General features: G+C 36.2%; 1 protein-coding gene across 1 annotated transcript in view; it reads right to left on the bottom strand.

Moving 5' to 3' along the window:
• The window catches only part of ADAMTS3 (ADAM metallopeptidase with thrombospondin type 1 motif 3), a 290472-nt gene that overhangs the window by 45204 nt on the left and 226230 nt on the right, over positions 1 to 19038 (bottom strand). The window contains exon 5 of the mRNA XM_003818364.6: positions 12035 to 12234. Within this exon, the coding sequence (XP_003818412.1) occupies positions 12035 to 12234 (200 nt within the window). The remainder of the gene's footprint in view (positions 1 to 12034; positions 12235 to 19038) is intronic.

Genomic DNA, 19038 nt, shown 5'->3' with positions numbered 1-19038 from the left:
GTGATATTTGAGTTAGTATAAAATGCACATATAATCATCCTAAATTAGTAAATTCATTTGTACTTAGTGGATTATAAAATTAACACAGTGTCAAGAAAGTACAATGGACAAAATTATTAATCTCAATAGCAAATAGGATATTATAAAATGAATAAAAGAGCATTTTTAAAATTCAGATTTACCATTCACCAAAATAAAAGTATTACTTAACAAAAGTCACTATTATGCCAGGCTAATTAGAAAACAGGGTGACCCAGTAGAAACCAAAATCAGTTTAAGAATGTTCTGAGTCAGCACACATTTTGAGATTCACAAAGTATACATAAATTATTATAGGTAGAAATAATCAAATACAAGGGAATAATATTTTTGCATAGCACAAAGTATTATTTCAATGTGGCAAATAACCAGCTGTCTGTACTGTACAAAGCACTGTATCTTATTATTTTGATTTTCAAGGCTTAAAAAAGTTCCTCCATATTATTCACTTCCAAAATATACTTAATAATTTGACTGCTTTTCATCTTGCCAGGCCCTATCAATTCCTGAGATGTAGTGTTTTTATATTGTGAAACACATGGAGTATGATAAGAGTTGGAGAAATAATATGGCACCATATTATTAGATATTCAAAACCCTGGGTTCTGTTCCCAGTTTGGCCACGGATAAACTGAGTGACCTTCGGTTGGTCATTTAACCTGAGTCTCGATTTTCTTGTTGACAAACTCTACTTTTACTTGCTTTGTCTGTTTCACAGTGTTGTTGCTCAAAACAAGCAAGATCATACAACTATACTCGGCAAAATACAAAGTACTTGAGCTCCTATCCCCCATCCATGCACAAAGTTTAAAAAAAAAATTGTGAGTGTATTTTCATAATCTACCTGAAAAGTTCAAGAAAAACAATTGCCTTAATCACAGTTTTTACTGAAAGGGACCTCAAGATTCTTCTATTTGAAATTTGTTAAATCTCAATCTCAATGAAACATCTAGTTTAAATTATCAAGAAAATTACTGGGAAAAATCATTTAAAAGCTATTTCCAGCAGATGGCAGTATGCATGCTTCAGAGGGGCAAAGGACAAGCTGCTTCATACACCTGAATGTGCTTACATACCAGTCAGTATGTCAGTGTTTTCCTATATTTACACATAAATGAAACAATCTCCTTGAAATTAAATAAGAATTGTAAAATATTATAACCTGAGAAAAATGCTATGTTTTAAATGCTTACTCATTTGACTCTTAAAAGCAAAGAAAAATATTGAAAAAAATCATTATTTAGACTTTTTAAAATGTCATCTGATTACAAAATTACATAGGCATAAGGAAATTCTCAAGATCTGGCTGTTTTTTACACTCAAATAATATAGAGAAAGAACTAAAAGGATATCATACTAAATTAACAATTTGAATCTGTCAAGATGGGCTAAATTCTTATTAGGAAATTCTTAATAATTCTAAATTATTCTTATTTATTAAGAAAGTAATTTTACAACTTTTAGTGAAAAGGAAAGTAATTTTTCTGAAGTAAAAGCAAAATCAACAAAAAAGAACAGCTAATAATACAGAGAGCTTATCAGCTTCCAGACACTGCATTAAACACTTTACCTATATTGATTCAACTAATCCTTGAAATAACTTTAGAGATATTAACTCCATTTTACAAGCGCAAAAGCTCAACATATATTAGAGAGCTCAGAATCCTATAGAGGACAGATGTTCTCATTGCCCAGAGAAGTTAAGTAACTTGCCCAAGTACAATTAGTACACGAGCAAGGGATGAAAATTAGCAGTCTGACTTCAGGGTCATAGCTATACCCATTTTGCTGTAGTTCCACAGATCTGCAGGCCACAATGCTGTCGTTATACATAGGATGTGGTTTTAAAATCATCAATAGTGATTCTCAACCTTTGAGTTTAAGAATATAGTGTGGAAACATATTGAGAAAGAAAATGTAAAATTTGCAGCTTCTTTTCATAATCTTCTTTAGGTAAATTTTAAGAAAATGAGGAGTCAGGCTCTAAACTGAATATAAATAAGGATTTATTGATGATCAGTATAACAGTATTCCAGAAAATATTGAGAAGAAATAAAGAGGAGCTAGAGAAGAAAAATTAAATAAGAAAAGAAATAAAGGGTGAAATGTATAACCAGTGTTTGGGGTTGCAAGAAAAGCAGTAAGCATAAACATTCTAAGTGACGTATTTGACACTGCATAATGCAAACCAAAGTACATCTACAAAAAAACACTGAGTATCTTTTCACCATGTGAGCCAACCTATTGGACCATGGGTAGATTTTCTGTGAGGTGTTCAGGGTTGAGCCTAGAGTCTTTATTAAATTACCTGAAAGAAGGGGTAAACAGAACATTAATTCAATTTTCAGATGACCTGATGTTGGAAGAGTTTGTCAATGATGTGAGGGAGGAAAAGGTAAAATCAAATCAAGTATTCCTTTCCTTGAAATGAAAATTCCTTCCAGGTTTGTTCCCGGACAGGACAAATTCTCCCAGGACATTTCGCTGGCAGGACAATCTGACCTGCTTTGTCTGACTAGCTGATGAACAGCTTTGTCTGGCTTCAACAAAGAAACACTCATTTTTTGTTCAGATGGGTGGATTAGGTCTTGAGAGGCTGGATAGCTTAGCAGTGGAGAGCATGAGCTCTGCGTCAGACTGCCTGGATTCAATCTTAGCTGTGCGATGCTGGGCATGTTATTTGTCTCTGTGCCTCAGTTTCCTCACCTGTAAACTGGGATAATTACAGTATTATCCTCATAGGATTGTTGAAAGGAATAAATGAGTTCATATAGGTACAGTACTTGATGCTTGGCCCTTGCAAATATAAAAAAAATTAGCAGTAATTATTGCTATTATTCATATAGAAGCAAATAAACACCACATATATACAAAATTTTTTTAAAGAGACTTTTGTATAACTGAAAGTAAACAAGTATCAACAAGATAGCCTGAGTGATTCTGGCTAGATATAAAAGAATACTGAAATGGACTGAGAAAAGTATTACTCTGTCCACAACTATCTCTTACGTAGGTAAAAGTTCCAAACTCATACCTGCTTGGATTCTCAGCCCCATACTCAGTATTCCTTTTCCTCAGAAAACAGAGGTGTCTCCCAATCTGCCAACTCTTCCCTCATCTCCAATCTCATATTAATAATAACTACTGTTTATTGATATACTCTTATCAACTATTTATTGAACAGTGGCTATGTGCCCAAATGTTCTGGGGGTGGAGAATGGAATAGTCAATAACTTTGAGTCTCTGTTCTTATGAAGCATAGACTCTATTGGGCAAAACAGCCTATAAGCATGAAAAAAAATGAATGCAAAAAGACATGTGGGCAATGTCATTTGAAATGGGAATAGGTGTAATGAAGAAAACAAATATATGAGTGACAAGATAGAGGAGGACAAGAGGAGTTAAGGATTGGGTACTATTTGAGATTGGGTAGTTAGGAAAGGGAGAACCATGGACAGGAAGGAATAATTGTGTGACTGTTTAGGGAAAAAGCAATCTAGGCAAAGGGAAGAGCAAGTGTGAAAGCTCAACATATATTAGAGAACTCAGAATCCTATAGAGAACAGACATTGTCATTGCTACTTTATAAAGAGACTGAGACCAAGAGAGGACACACAGTGTTTTCCTCAAATGATTAGCAAAGCTATCAAGTCTATATGATATCAGTGTTTGTTCTCTTTTCGCAAATACCTTGCTCTATGTTGTGTTTTGTTGTTGTTGCTGTTGTTGCTGTTTTGTCATGACGGAAGCCCTGAGTCTCTAGACAGTCACTCCAAAAATCCCCTCCATGCTGCTGGTTTAATCGCTTCCTTCCTAGGAATTACTTTTCTTCTCTTAGTAACATTCTCAACTTTCTTTCATGAAAAAAAAAAAAAACGATCTACAATGTTCTGTGGGATCTGGTACTGTTTACCATTATATTCTTCAATGTCACTATTCTGTTTCTTTAGCAAGATTAGCTCTACTTTCTCTGCCTAACCTTTACATGTCAGTGTTGCTCAAGGTTTGTTTGTTTGTTTATTTTTTGACTGTTCTCCTGATACATGTTTCCCCTGCAATATTCTCTTCACTGCTGTTGCTTCAACCAGTACCTATAGGCTGATGAATTCCAAAGTTTGGTTTTTTTGTTTGTTTGTTTTGAGATGGAGTTTCACTCTTGTTGCCCAGGCTGGAGTATAATGGCATCATCTTGACTCACTGCAACCTCTGCCTCCTGGGTTCAAGCAATTCTTCTGCCTCAGCCTCCCGAGTAGCTGGGATTACAGGTGCACACCACCACACCCGGCTAATTTTTGTATTTTTGGTAGTCATGGGGTTTCACCATGTTGGCCAGGCTGGTCTCGAACTCCTGACCTCAGGTAACCCACCCACCTCGGCCTCCCAAAGTGCTGGGATTGCAGGCATGAATGAGCCACCATGCCTGGCCCCAAACTTTTATGTATCTAACAGTGATTCATCTCTCTCATGTGTGAGGGCCTAGTAACATCTGTTCAACTCTAGTAACAGGACTATCTATTTGGAAGTATACCTGGATACCTCACAGCACACCCATCTTCTCTCTAAAACCTGTTTTTCTTTTCTAAATATTTTATCCCAGTTACAGACTAAATCATCCTTGATTCCTTCTTCTTCAAGTATTAGAGTCATTCTACTACCAAGTACCGCAGACATCTGTCAAACCTGTCCACCTCCACACCAAGCAGCTTAGTAAACCAACCAGCTCATGCAGACTGTTGCAATAACTTGTGAAAACTTTTGCAAATATTTTGTATTTAGGTGATTTGGGCACATTTGAGTAGCTCTCCAGAAAGGAAGATTGTAAGGGTTGATGGTTGTTTTCAATAAACATGAGTCTTTCCTTTTATGTGAATTATGTTTTACTTCATTTAAGTATCAAAGGAGCTTTGGAAAGCCCAAGAATAGGCAGTCAGCTGTGAGGTCCTACAAACTCTTGTGTCCTTTGTAACAATGGACACATAGCAAAAGCCCAGGTAGAACTGTTTACCTTTCCTCAAGATTGAGAAAGATGGTTCGCACAGGAATCTATAAACTTTTTCTGTGTTTTACAACCTGGGAAAATATAAAGGCTGTAACAAAGTAAGGAAGGATAAGGTCAGTCTGATATCTGTAACTTAAGAAAGAAGAAAGTGTGAATTTCACGAAGGGAATTTGGGGTTGCAAAAGCAAAGGGGGAAAGGAAGAGGCAACTGAGACGCTTCAGTAAAAATCGAAGGGACCTCTTAGTCAGCAATACTGTGTGGATGTTGTGTTACGTTAAGGTAACATGTGATGTGGGGACTCGCTTCTAGAGTGATAGGTCAGGATATTCCTGGGAAGGTGAGTATGTTTTTATAAAAGGTGGCTGAATCGACTTGTGCTTGCTGCAATCTGTCTCTGTGATCTGGTATGTTCAATCCACATTGGGGAAATTAAGATAGCTTGTTGAGGTAGGGAAGTATAGTGTACACAACAAGGAGTTTGGACCCAGACAGACACTATGAACTTAGAAACTATGTGTTCGTGTTCATAGCATAGTGTGTAACAGAGTCTCTCTCCTCCAAATAATTCTAATAATGCATCTCTTTCTAAAACACGGACTGATCAAGTCACTAATCTTAAAAACCCTTTACGACTCTTGTTTGACAAGATGAAATTCAAACTACTTAGTATGGCACTTATTATTTTCTAAAGTTAGCCCCAGCTTCTCTTTCCAGTCTCCTCATCTGCCATCTCCCCTAAATACCTTTCAATTTTACCATGCAGACCAATCTAGAGTGTCTCCAAAGACTCCATAAACTAATACTTCTAGTATCTTGTTACAAGCTGTTCCCCATCTTCCAAGACCTATCTCCCCTTTTTCTAGCAGGAAAATGCCAATTGAGTTGAAAACGTCGAACTCAAATGACATGTCGTCTTAGGAAGATTTCACTGGCCACTGGCATTATTTGCCAAACCATATCCTCTCTTTTTCAATTCATGTTTACACAGTACTTTGCAACTGAATTCCTTGAAGATTAATATATTTTATAGATCTCTATCACATTTTATTATTATCATTTGTTGATTGGTTTATTTTACCTGCTACAATTAGCTCCTTGTAGAAAGGTGCTATGTTTTATTAATTTTTGTCTCCCAAGAATCTAACAGTACTTTGCCTATGGTAGGTTATGTATGCTAGGTGAATAAATGCCTAGAGGATTGATGTGAATTCAAATGTAAGAAACGGATTATAGATAATGACTCAAAACAGAAAACTGCTACATGATATGCTAAGGTTGCATGAATATGTATACTTTCCAGATAAATCTGCATTGCACTCACATTCAATGTTTTCAGAAAAAGTTAAAAAATCAAAAGCAGTGTATTGATATAACCATCGTTAAGTAACCAGTAACCACATATATTTGCTGCTAACTCTTGAATAAGTCCATTAATATTTTTTAAGGACCAGGGTACGGCTGTGGAGTTTATATTTTCTTTACAAATATTGGTTAGGAAAGCCTGCCCTGTTCAGATAACACATTTATGCTCGTTCACTGTCCATCATAAGTAGCTAATTTCAATATACAAAGAAACTGATGAATTCACTCAATAATTTATAATTTCGTAGAAGTCCAAGACTGTTTCTTTGTACTGGGAGGCACTCTTTTAAATGAACTGCTTTCTTATCATTTAATAAATCCTGAGATTAAGGCATAAATTCTATTTACAGGGCCCTAAAAATGTTAAGGCACATTAGACCCAGAAGACTATTTCATAGATCTTAGCAAATAAAAAAAGATACCTTTGACCTGTCACAGACAGCAGAGCATTGCTGATGGAAAATATTTGGTACACTGAACGAAAACAACCTACCATCTTAACCATAAAAATCTGCCTCATCAGCCTGTTAGAATCTTAAACTGGATTGCTAACTGGTTTGATTCAATCAGGTAACTAACTGAATTCTCATTTCAGTGACTTGAATCGTACAAACAAGACACAGAAACACATAAAGGAAAGACATCAGAGTTTTATCTAGCAAGAGATATATAAAACGCCTCAACTTTGTAATGAGAGGCAGTGAAGCTTGGGGAGGAAGAGCTTAAGGCTCAGAAGGCAGATATAGATCTGGGCTGAGGTCCTGACTCTGCCATACTAGCTGTCTGACCCTGGGAACATCACCTAACTTCTTTCAGCTTCAATCTCTTCATTTGTAAACTGGGACTAAGGCTGAATGCATCTTAGAGTTGGAAAGTATTAAATAATGTACATAAAGTATTTATCAGAGATTCAGGCACAAAGAGCTAAAATGTTAGTAGTATAAGCCTTCACTATTAACATTAAATCTTCATTTTGAATCTAGACCCAAAACTAGATGATTTCAAATACCTTCAAAGATTTCATCAATAACCTTAATTCTCCATAATCTGTTTTTTTATTGACCAACTCATCTACATAAATGGTACCATTAACAAACAGAATGTTCAAGATAAAAAAAAAGTATAAATTATGGTAGATTCATCTCTTTCCCTCAGCCCATGGATTCAATAGCAAATCCTACTGATTTTACCATAAACCATCTATTATTACTGCAATCCTCATTGTCTAATAAAGCCTCCTCTCTTGCCTAGACATTTATACCCACTTTCCAGTAGGGTCTGTCTTCATTGTCCCTAGGCCTCTCCAATTTTTCTTTACAAGGCCGAGAGAAGCAGGAACCGACCCTCAATGGCTTTTATTTTGTACTTAATACTGCATTTAAGCTCCTCCTATGACCTGAAAGATGCTTGCCTTCTTCTCCTAGCTCTGCCTGACTCCTTACACACTAAACTTGAGCCACAATGACCTTTTAGTTACTAAAACACATGCCCTTATTAAATGGCTGGATCTTTTACTTTAAGTCTCAATTTAATAATCAATTCCTGAAAGAAGGTTTTCTTTTTTTGTTGTTTTGTTGTTGTTGTTGTTTGTTTGCTTGGTTTTTTTTTTTTTTTTTTTTTTTTTTGAGACGGAGTCTTGCTCTGTTGCCTAGGCTGGAGTGCAATGGCGTGATCTAGGCTCGCTGCAAGCTCTGCCTCCAGAGTTTACTTACACCATTGTCCTGCCTCAGCTTCCTGAGTAGCTGGGACTACAGGCGCCCGCTACCACGCCCGGCTAATTTTTTGTATTTTTAGTAGAGACGGGGTTTCACCGTGTTAGCCAGGATGGTCTCGATCTCCTGACCTCGTGATCCGCCCGCCTCGGCCTCCCAAAGTGCTGGGATTACAGGCGTGAGCCACCGCGCCCGGCCTAATTTATTTCTTAAACACTGCTCCCATTATATCATTGCATTTGGCATCTATTTCCTCTTGTTTTGAGTCCAAAATTTCTGACTCCCTCCCAAGATTGTTCGTGATCTACCTCTACATTATTTATATTCATTTGTTCTTCTTTCATTAAATATACATTTAACACTTAATATATGAGCTCTTTTCAATAAAAGAAAGCATGACATAAGAAATATAAGCTTCTCTTTAAAAGGGAATCCCATTTAAATTAAGGTGATACTCTGAAGCAAATTACTTGGACCTAAAAGTATTCTCTTAATTCAGAAACTATCATCTCGGTTCTGATATGGAAATGAAATTGACAACCAGGTAAATGGAAGAACACATCTGCTGAGCAGTCAACCAAGGCAAAGTTGACAAACAATTTTAAAGGACAGCATGATCTTCTCTCTACCATAGGGACACCTTTCACCCTAATCAATGCAAAAAGATATAATTTTTTGCTGTTAGCTTTCTTCTACAGTTTCTCTCCAGGACCCTATCTGACATTTCATCTAAGTCTCTATGTCTATGTAGGCCTCAAGCCTGGTGAGCCATAATTTTAGATGACCATGATAAATCATAAAGCATGGCCAGCAAAGGAGATAGTTATTTGAACATCGTTAGAGAAAAACTGAATGTTCCTGGTTTTGAATTTCCATGAGGTAGCTTCATTACAGTATCGTTGGTTTCTCTTTCTGCTTCTCATTCTCATTTGATGATGAATTAGAGGAAAAGGAAAGAGCCTGCTCAGGTCAGTATTTTGGGTCTAACAGGCTACAACAGGGCAGTGGGTACAGAGGAGAAGGAAGACTTCGGTCTTCTGTCTGTCTTGCCTAAAGTTGTCTGCCTGACTCCAGGGGGAAAACCTGAAATTATCCAGTTGGAGAGTGATGAGGGTTGGGAATAAGACTAATTTAGAACAAGGTTTCTAAATCTCAGCATCGTTGACATTTTGGGCCAGATAATTAAAAACTCTATGCTGTGTAGGGCTGTCTGTTGTGCTGTAGGATGCTGAGCAGCATCCCAGGCCTCTGTCGCTATTAGCAGTAGCATCCCCCTCCACCCCCGCCCCACCCACCAGTGTTAACAATAAAAAAAGTCTACAGACATTGCCATATGTCCCTGGGAACTGACGTGGACACAAATTATCCTCAGTTGAGAACCACTGATTTAGAATAATGAAAACCTTGTGACTATACACTTAAGTATATGCAATTGTATGTGCAATTCAGGTCTCATCAATAATCAAACTATTTCATTCTTCATCTGTGTGATTTCCATGTCTATCTTTCAGTTGGTCATGAAGTTGGGGAGGGAAGGGGAGGAGTGTTATTCTTATCTCTCCAAATCTCTTACCTGTATTAATTACTTAAAATGCAACGAATATATTAAGTATTAAAAAATTATTTTCTCTCCCATAGCTCCATTCTCTAATACTCTATTTACTTTAGAATAATTTGTATTTGAGACAGAGTCATAGTCTATTATCTAATTTTTTAATGGACTTAAGAACAAAAGTCCTCTTGACTGTTTTTAAAACATAAAATTCATCACTTTGTTATTCCTTTGACACTCTCAAAATCATACTTACTACTTACTGTCTGGTGAATATACTGTATCCATTCCTACATAGAAGTCCTTTACATTTTCACATGTCCTTCAAAAAACACAAACAAGGCAAACAAAAAACAACAGGAAATCTCTAAAAGCAGTTTAACTCCTAACTTCTTGATGAATTACATAACTAATAAACTTGTTGAATCTTTCAATTTTGTAATGATGAAAACTAAGTCCTAGAAAGGGACATGATTTGTCTAAGGTCACAAAGCCAACTAGTAGTATGACTAAAACTAAAGCCTTACCCTCCTAAAGTCCCAATTTAATACTTTTATCACTTCATGATTGGATAACTATGGTCATATCTCCATTTTCTAAAGTGTTATAGCATTTATGATATACTGCCTATAATATGGATTAATAATAGCATGACTTTTATTGTTTACGTTTTTTCCTTCTAATTTTCCCATGTATTTATTTTTTCTCCTCTAATAGTTATAAGTTCTATGAGGACAAGACCATATCAAAATCTCTATTGCATTACTCCAAAAGCCTTCTTATTAGGCACATTTGCAAGCCAAATAAGTGTACTGATTGCCTTCCAGATAGTAGAAAAAAAGTAGCCCAGGGACATAATGAATGACGTAAGAATAACATCTCCATAGGAATTTTGAAATTTTAGATAACTTATGAAGTAAAATTTGGCATAGAGAAACTAAAATATGATTGTCTATTTGTGCATCTGTATATGGCACTGTAAATAATGGATGACTTGTATTTACTCACTTCATCCTCTCAACATCCCTATTATTTTTCTCAATATGCCGATAAAGAGACAGAAGCAGGACAGAGAGTCCAAGAAGCATGCCAAAGTTACACAACTAGCAAAAAGTTAATAGTCAAAAGGTTAATATGAAAAGTTCATAGTCAAGAGTTGAAAACATTCATATGATTCACAAATGATGATCCTCTGTACACATCTATTGCCAAGGCTAGTAATTTGTTTTCTGTGTGTTGTTTGGTCTTCATAACAGAAATTAGTGCCAAGAACAAATAAAAATGTGTTTGAATTTCTGTACTCATTTTCCATTTCACAGAGATATAGTATAAGTGTAATTTTATAAATTGCTATCTCAATAGACGAAAATATAATTAACAGATATTAGCATAAACAAAATCATGTTTCATGAAACTAAGAATTTTTCTCCTTCACTATCATTGCTTGAAATCTAATCTTAAGCATGGGGGAAAGAGGTAAACTATAGATATCCAAGAAATTATATTAAATATCAAAAGTTGTGAGGGGGGAGGGTGGGTTGAGAGATAGGGAAATAAAACAGCATAGGCTTAGGTAATAAATTTGCAAGATCAATATAATATATATTTCATATTGGCATGAGGTAACATATATAGAGTACATCAAAATCTCAATTATCTTTTAGAAGTAGGTGGTTTACGTATTATTATTTCTCCTCAGTTGTTCTCTGCCAATTTAAAAAGAAAGAACACAAGTTTCAGGATATTGACAAAATTTCTTCTGAATCTGATTAAGGTTCATAAAAGAGAAATAAAGATAAATTTAAAGAGACCATTAGTGGTTGCTGTGCAGCACCGTGCCAATAGTTGTATCCTTTGTATTAATAAATATATTACCTTCAGTCTTATAATGTTGAAAAAAATCACATTTGTTCAAAAGCTGTAACAACAAGAATCCACAGAGTTACCAGGCATAAATCATTCTATATCATCCTGTGAAGCAGAGTGATTCTAGAAAGAACTATTTCATCCTTCATAGGCAACATGAAAGCAGATGGACAAAGTCCTGCGAGTTTTGATTATCCCCAGAACAAAATAAAAATTACAATTCATGTTTTAATTCCATCTTATTATGGCTTTTTAAATTTATGATTCCCCCTTGACAACAACGGAAAACTACTTGATCAACCAAAAGAAACTTTTGCTTCATGCTTCCTTTATTTTAGCATTCCTGTACTTTAAATATGTAGATCAATAATTTAAATTTAATGCCATCATGCACAAATTTTGGCACAGTCATGGAAGTTCTCACACAGATTGCCAAAGGGTACCAACAAATAAGAGAAGTGAATTAAAAGATCAAAAAGCTTTAAAAAGGAGTCACTACTCACAATGTTCATTAGGGTCAGGAGGTAGTTTTGGACGTGCTCTTTGCCATGGAAACGGACCACAGAGTCATCCACTCCCAGCAGTACCTCGATATTGTAATCGTTTTCTCCCGCGTGTCTGCGGCGTCTCATTGTTTCATTCAGCTGCTGGTGGATGTTGCCATAAACAGTACCTAGATCATCAAGGCCTTCCAGGTCCGACTCTAATAAGAAACAAAAGGAACCAGGAATTTCAGTTTCCCCAACAGGCCTTCCAATCACTTCTTAGAAAAAAAGAATCTTCTCAGGGGCCTATCAGTATCATTCATAATCACTGAGATGTTGCTTTTCAGTTTATTCCTTAAATAATATGCATATGCATACGATCAGACAGACCTGCTACAAATTGAACATAGAAGAGCAACACTGAAGGTAAAATCATATTATTATACAGGGAGCGGTGCCATCATGGCAGACGGACTATTCTGTAAGGATAGAAGTGGTTCAGTTTTTCTCCCAGCAAAGAATCAAGGCAGTGGGGGTACAGAATACAGGCTGGCTATGTAGTTATTAAATAAATTGAGATTACAAATAAAAATAACTCCAGTATGTTTACAATGATTAAGTTACTATAACCATGGAGTATAGAATTTGTGTCACATAAATTTAAATTGCTCCTCTTTCCAGTAACCTTAATTTAAAAATTAAATTATAGCAGGGCAACACAACAGCATCTAGTGATATGATTATCAGTCACTGTGTATTGCTTTATTTCTTCTGAGTAAGGTTTCCTAGTGAATGTTGCCAGCGAAGAAGTGGATATACAGGGTATATACTATATACATAAGTGTGTGTGTGTGTGTGTGTGTATGTGTATGTGTGTGTGGATAAGATAGTATATCATATACAGGGTATATAGCATATACATATGCCAATAAAATATACATATATGTCTATATGCAGGGATACACAGGAAAACTTTAGTGCTCCATATTTGCACTGGCCATCATTTGGATGGCAAGTCATTTCAGTTGCTATATATCTAAACCTGAGATATCAAAGTAAGAAGTCAGTCAGAAAATAACTTTTATTCAAAGAAAAATAAAAGTAAAAATAATTTCTTATTTAATGCAGTTCAAGAAACTTACATTTTCTTACTTTCCAAATGAACATTTCATACACACATACACACACATATACATACAACGTACCTATATACACGGAAAGAAAGAAGAAGAGAGACATCATCAGGTTTTAATTACCTAAGTTATCTGTTTTCAGATGACTATATTTTTTGAGAAAAAAATGTTTTAGTGAATTAAAAAATAAAATCTATCATTTGGATTAAAATTAGAGAGTATTCAAAACTGCTGGTACATAAAAACCAAAAATATATTCATCTCCATTTCAAGTATATAGAACTCAGAAAGGATTTTATTTTATAAGCTGCCTTGATGTCTAAAACAACTGTATATCTAAAAACATGTTTGACAGAACCAGCTCTGACTCATGCTTTTATTTCATGCTGCAATGGGGCTTGTTAGCCATTTGAGTCAGCATCTGACATTAATAAATAGGTACTGTCCTCTCCACCTTTGTGGCTTTAATAAAATTAAGACGGGAAAAATAGGTGTCTTTTGGCCGGGAAGGTTGATGACCAAGCCCTAGCCAAAAAGGATTAGAAGTAGTGAAAGTACAGATCCTGCTCACACTTTTTCTACCTTTAAAAAATATATAGAAACACTAATACCCTCCCTTACAAGTAGGGGGACATGGTCTGAATGTGACTACTCAGGTTTAAAAGCTCTACTTTAATTTACTTTGACCTAAGCCCAACTGCTAGCTCATTAGCTGGGAAAATTCTCCTCACCAAGGAATTACATTGGCTCCACAATATATAAATAACTCTCACCATCATCCACATCAAACAGAAAGCTTTCCTCAAAAGTTTTCAAGAGCTGCAAACCCTCACTGAGGTTAAGAGACGACTACACCTGCAAATAGCTTTACTATTCAACCTCAAGTCTTTTTCACACACTTGAGAATGTGAAAGGCTGTGATAGCTAGTGTACAAATATAGGAAATTCAGACATGAGCTCTCAATTCTAAAAATGGCTCCTGTTGGCAGAACGCTCAGAGAAAACGTCCAATGGAAATATACCAGCAATGTTATTATATTATGAAGCTTGATGTGTGAATGAAGTAGGCTGAATACTTATTTCAGAAAGGCAGTTCATTCTGCTTTAACACACCTTTGGTTTGGCCTTTTCAAGCCTCTTTAAATAGGTAGTTTTCTGGTAAGGAAACAGAATCTCTCTTTTTATTGTGTAAGAAACCTGGGAAAGAAGAAGGAAGCCTTTGAAAATCAAGAATAATTTGTCCCTACTTTCCTCCATGTTGGGCAGTGTTCTTTCCATGTTTCCTAAAATGCACAATATCAAATATTTCAAAGAAAGACAGTAGGATAGCTTCTGGCACTTTTTACTTATACTCATCATTATAATTACAGACTGCTCTGAGGCTGTGAAATATCTTCATTCATAATGAATTTGTCTTAGTAAAACTGCAAAATTATGGCAAAGCTATGACAATAAGAGAAATTGACATAGTTGACTCCATCTTGCTTCTAACCTCCAAGCTGTTCTTGGTTATTTCTGAGCATAGGCCAAACTAACTTTGAGAGGAATTTATTTTATAGTTTAACCTTAAAGCAAGGATGACCATAGCCCTTCCCACAACTAAACTGCCTTTGTAAAACTAATGAAAGGCCACTAGGTTAGGATTATGAATGAGGTTTGAATTCTTTAAAGATACAGGCATAATAAAATGATGAACCGCTATTGTTCCAGAGGTCACAAGATTGGAAATTTCCCCAATTACTTCTTTTTTTTTTTTTTTTTTTTTAGACAGAGTCTCGCTCTGTCACCCAGGCTGGAGTGCAGTGGTGTGATATAGGCTCACTGCAACCTCTGCCTCCCCACTTCAAGTGATTCTTGTGCCTCAACCTCCCGAGTAGCTGGGATTACACGCACACACCACCACGCCCAGCTAATTTTTTTTCTTTTTGTATTTTTAGTAGAGACGGAGTTTCACCACATTGGCCAGGCTGGTCTCAAACTCCTGATCTCAGCGATCTGCCTGCCTCAGCCTCCCAAAGTGCTGGGATTATAGGCGTGAGCCACCACACCTGGCCCCAATTACTTCTGTAGATAGCATCACTATTGTGGAACCTAAGATTGATCTTTTGAGATATTTTTTAGCCTGTGCATTCTGACAACCGACTGACCCCAACCAAATGCATGACTCATGACTCAGCTGGTACTGTGGCCCCACCAAGAGGTGGACTCAGCATATGACGATCATTTTCCAACACCTATTGAAGTGGCATCGTTGTCTGGGGTAAAGACCCAGGGTTTGTCATCTTGCACCAAGGAAATTCAGTATGCAGACACACACAAGAAGTGGGTTTAGGAACAGAGGTTTAACAGGCAAAAGAAGAAAAAGGAGAACAGCTCTCTCTCCTGTGAGAGAGAAGGGCACCCAGATGGGGCTTCCAGCCCCCAGCAGAGTACACTGGATTTTATAGACAGGCTGGAGGTAGTAATGTCTGATTTACATAGGGCCCACAGATTAGTTGGACCAGGTGTAACAGTTACATAGCATGCTGGGAAGCTGGCCATCCCACCCTAATCTTATTATTCAAATGGGCTTTCCACATGGCCAGTGCCATGTTGTCTCATCCTTACTGTACATGTGGCTGGCAAAGAGAAGGGAAGATGGAGCTGCCATGTTGGACATGCCTAGCCCCCAGGTACCCCCTTTCCTATTGGCACAACTGCCAGCATTCACCTAGCAAGTTTCTAGCTTGCCTTTCTATGTCTGCCGCTCAATTTTACAGGCTGTTCTTTGTTAGAAAAGAAAATGATTTGGGGCTGCTTTTCATGAAAAGAAAAATGTTACCAAGAACTGCCCTACCCTCACTACCCACCTAGATAATTTCTTCTTTACTCCTATATCACCATGATCGTGTCTCCAAACAATCAGCAGCACCAATTCCTTAGTTCCCTGCCTGCCAAAATATCTTTGAAAAACAACCTCTGAGCCTTTAGGGAGACGGATTTGAGTAATAACTCCACTTGCCATGTGGCTTCAATGGTGCTAGCTGAGTTGGGCAGCAGAGAGTGATTTATGCGACAACAGAATTAGCAGAAAAAAAGGAAAATCCAGGTTACAGAGAGCTTTCTAACAGGTGTGTTCTCAACTGAGCATTCAAAAGGAAAAAAAAGGCCTTGCAAAAGGTAGAGCAGTGTTATTAATCTCATGCTTCATTCCAAAAAGATGATGCTCACAGTGCTTTTTAAGCTTCTCAGAAATATCAAAGGCAATCCCCTCTTAGTTCTTAGAGTGAGTTTTCTTTTTTAAAACTTTTTAGGAAAACGTACATTTTTGAAGGTTACCTTAGGAATTACTGATGTGCATTAATTAATATTTTGGAAACATTTTAATTCTATCCTTTTGTGCACCCCCTAGTTTCCCAATTACTGTATAGGAATTTGCAGAAGTGATCATTTTACTATAAGGCCTATTTTATCAGAATGGATTTTTGAGAGGCATATAGGTGTTCAATCAAGTCACAATAAATACAGTTATTTTTAGTGTTAAGTATAAGATTATCAGTATCAAATCAGAATTTTGAACTTACTAAACAGATAAAGTAGAATATAACTTTCTTTGCTGATTATGGACACTAAGGCTTGAAACATTTTTAGGAGAATGACATGTTCATATGCTTAATCATACTTACAGGAAATCAAAGTATAGGATTAGTGAAATTGCTCCCTACCCCAGAAAAAAATTTCTATGGTCTAAAAAAGGACAGGAGACGAAGGTAAAATTGGAAAGGTACAAGTTCTGAATCTAATACAAATACATTTGGGGTTGGAATGCAATTATAAGCATACTGTGATAGAGCCTGTGATAAAACCATCTACCCAATATTCATTCTCTCTTCCCTAAGGAGCAGAATGTTAATTTTACTTGAAATAATAATAAACCCAGCAAAAAGTCACTCCCAATCTCCCTGTGACTAAGGGTTACATGTGACTAAGTATAAGCCAATGAGATCTAAACAGAAGTATTGCTTATATCTTGATGGCTTATGACTCCTCAAAGGAAGACAATTCATTCCAGTAGGTGCACACCCCTTTGGCCCTCCACTCAATCACCCAATATTCCTTTCTGCTGCCTAGAATGTGGACATGATGTCAGCAGTTCTATGGGGTGATCCTAGGATACAGGGACATGCTGAATAGAGGAGAGTCTGACACTTTAAAGGAGTGTGACTCCCCAGTGACTGTAGACTCACCATACCAGCCCTGGATTACCTAAAAACAAACTTCATTACATATGAGAGGTAACACTTCCATCATGTTTAGGTCACCCATCTAATGAGTTTTTTCTTGTATGCCACTGAATCTAGTCCTAAAATACGTGACACTAAGAAATTTTAATTTTGTTGACTAGGTTCTCCCAGTACTCTTTACTCCCTATGAGAATGCAAGCCAATTTTCATGTGAATAAGTGAAGAATAAAATAAGATTCATGTTACCAAAATGTATCATAGTAGCATTCTTTGTAGTGCATCATTTCGGAAAATGAGAAAGCATCATATTGTTTTACAGTAACAATGAATACAGAATGAGGCTATATGTAAAAATCTTGCCTTCTTCATGAACAGAATACTGTTATGAAATGAAGTAACTGGAATACTACAGGCTGGATTTTCCAAGAGTAGGTGGAGATCCTATAATCAGAGCTAAAAATAAGTGTAAATTCCAACAAATGTCATCTGTCAACATCAGAAGCAGAGAGCAGTTAACTTAAATAATTGTGTTAACCTGTTTGTATCATCCAATAGTGATTTTTAATTGACATCTTTCTTAAAAAAATTTAAAGTTATCACTTCCTAAAAGGATACAGTAACAGCATCTCCACATATGTGGAGGCACTATTCTACCAAGATATAAAACGTTTGCGTGAAAAGGAGCTCTATCCTTCACAAACTGAGAAATTCCATAATGATTGTTCAAAGAACTATATTCAGGTCAAGTTATGATGTCAATTCAAAAGTTTCACTAAGTACCTGTTGCTTTTATTTTTTAAAGACATAACCATTGAGTGAATGTCAGTTTCCGTTATTTCTTTTCCCCAAAAGTTCTAATTCTAACATCCATGTGTTTGCTTTTGTTTTTACTGACTACTTTATGGAATAACATGACATTTTTTAAATGGGAAACTTCTTACCTTTTAAGGAAAAAATGTTTTAATGCTTTGGGTTTGTGATTATTAGCAAATGAAATTTTAAAATCACTTTAATATCCAAAATATGAACTCTGACTTGCAATAAAAATCTTCTATATGTCAGCGAGAATGTTTCTAACTGCAAATCAAGAAAACTTAAAGTGTCTTCAGCAATAAGTAAACATACTAGTTCACGTAACAAGAGTTCCAGAGGTATGGTGATTCCTGGTTAATCCATCAGTAGGTCTTCAAAGATTCAGTTCTTTTCATCTTTCCATATCCTGCCATTCTTGGTGTACAAACTTTGCCTTCAAATTAGCTCCTTTGATTATTTCAAAATGGCTACACCAATTCTAGCATCAAAGCCATGTCCAACAGATTGTGTCTTCCTGCATTACTTTCTTAGGAACAGGTAAAAACCTTTCCTAGAAACTCTTTGGTAACATTTAACTCCATGTTTCAGTGGCCAGAATTGAATCACAGGGGCTTGAAATAAAAGAGAAGGAAATGAATGTTGTACAGGTTACCCACCTTGCTGAAATCTTTTTCAGGTCTTCCTCTTCCCTCATCCCTTAGTAACAGCCTTCCACTGGTATCTTTTATACTTAGTTTTCAATAATGCATTTCATGTTTAATTTCTTCTATTATAATTTGTTTGTCTAGAGATAACTTCTGCATTCTCTTGGCCTCAATATTTTTTGAAAGATATAGTCCTCATTTCCATAGTA

Source organism: Pan paniscus, chromosome 3 (assembly GCF_029289425.2).
Source record: "Pan paniscus chromosome 3, NHGRI_mPanPan1-v2.0_pri, whole genome shotgun sequence".
In the NCBI taxonomy this organism is placed as follows: domain Eukaryota; kingdom Metazoa; phylum Chordata; class Mammalia; order Primates; family Hominidae; genus Pan; species Pan paniscus.
Note: the sequence above shows the minus strand (reverse complement) of the source record. Positions and strands in the feature narration are given on the sequence as shown.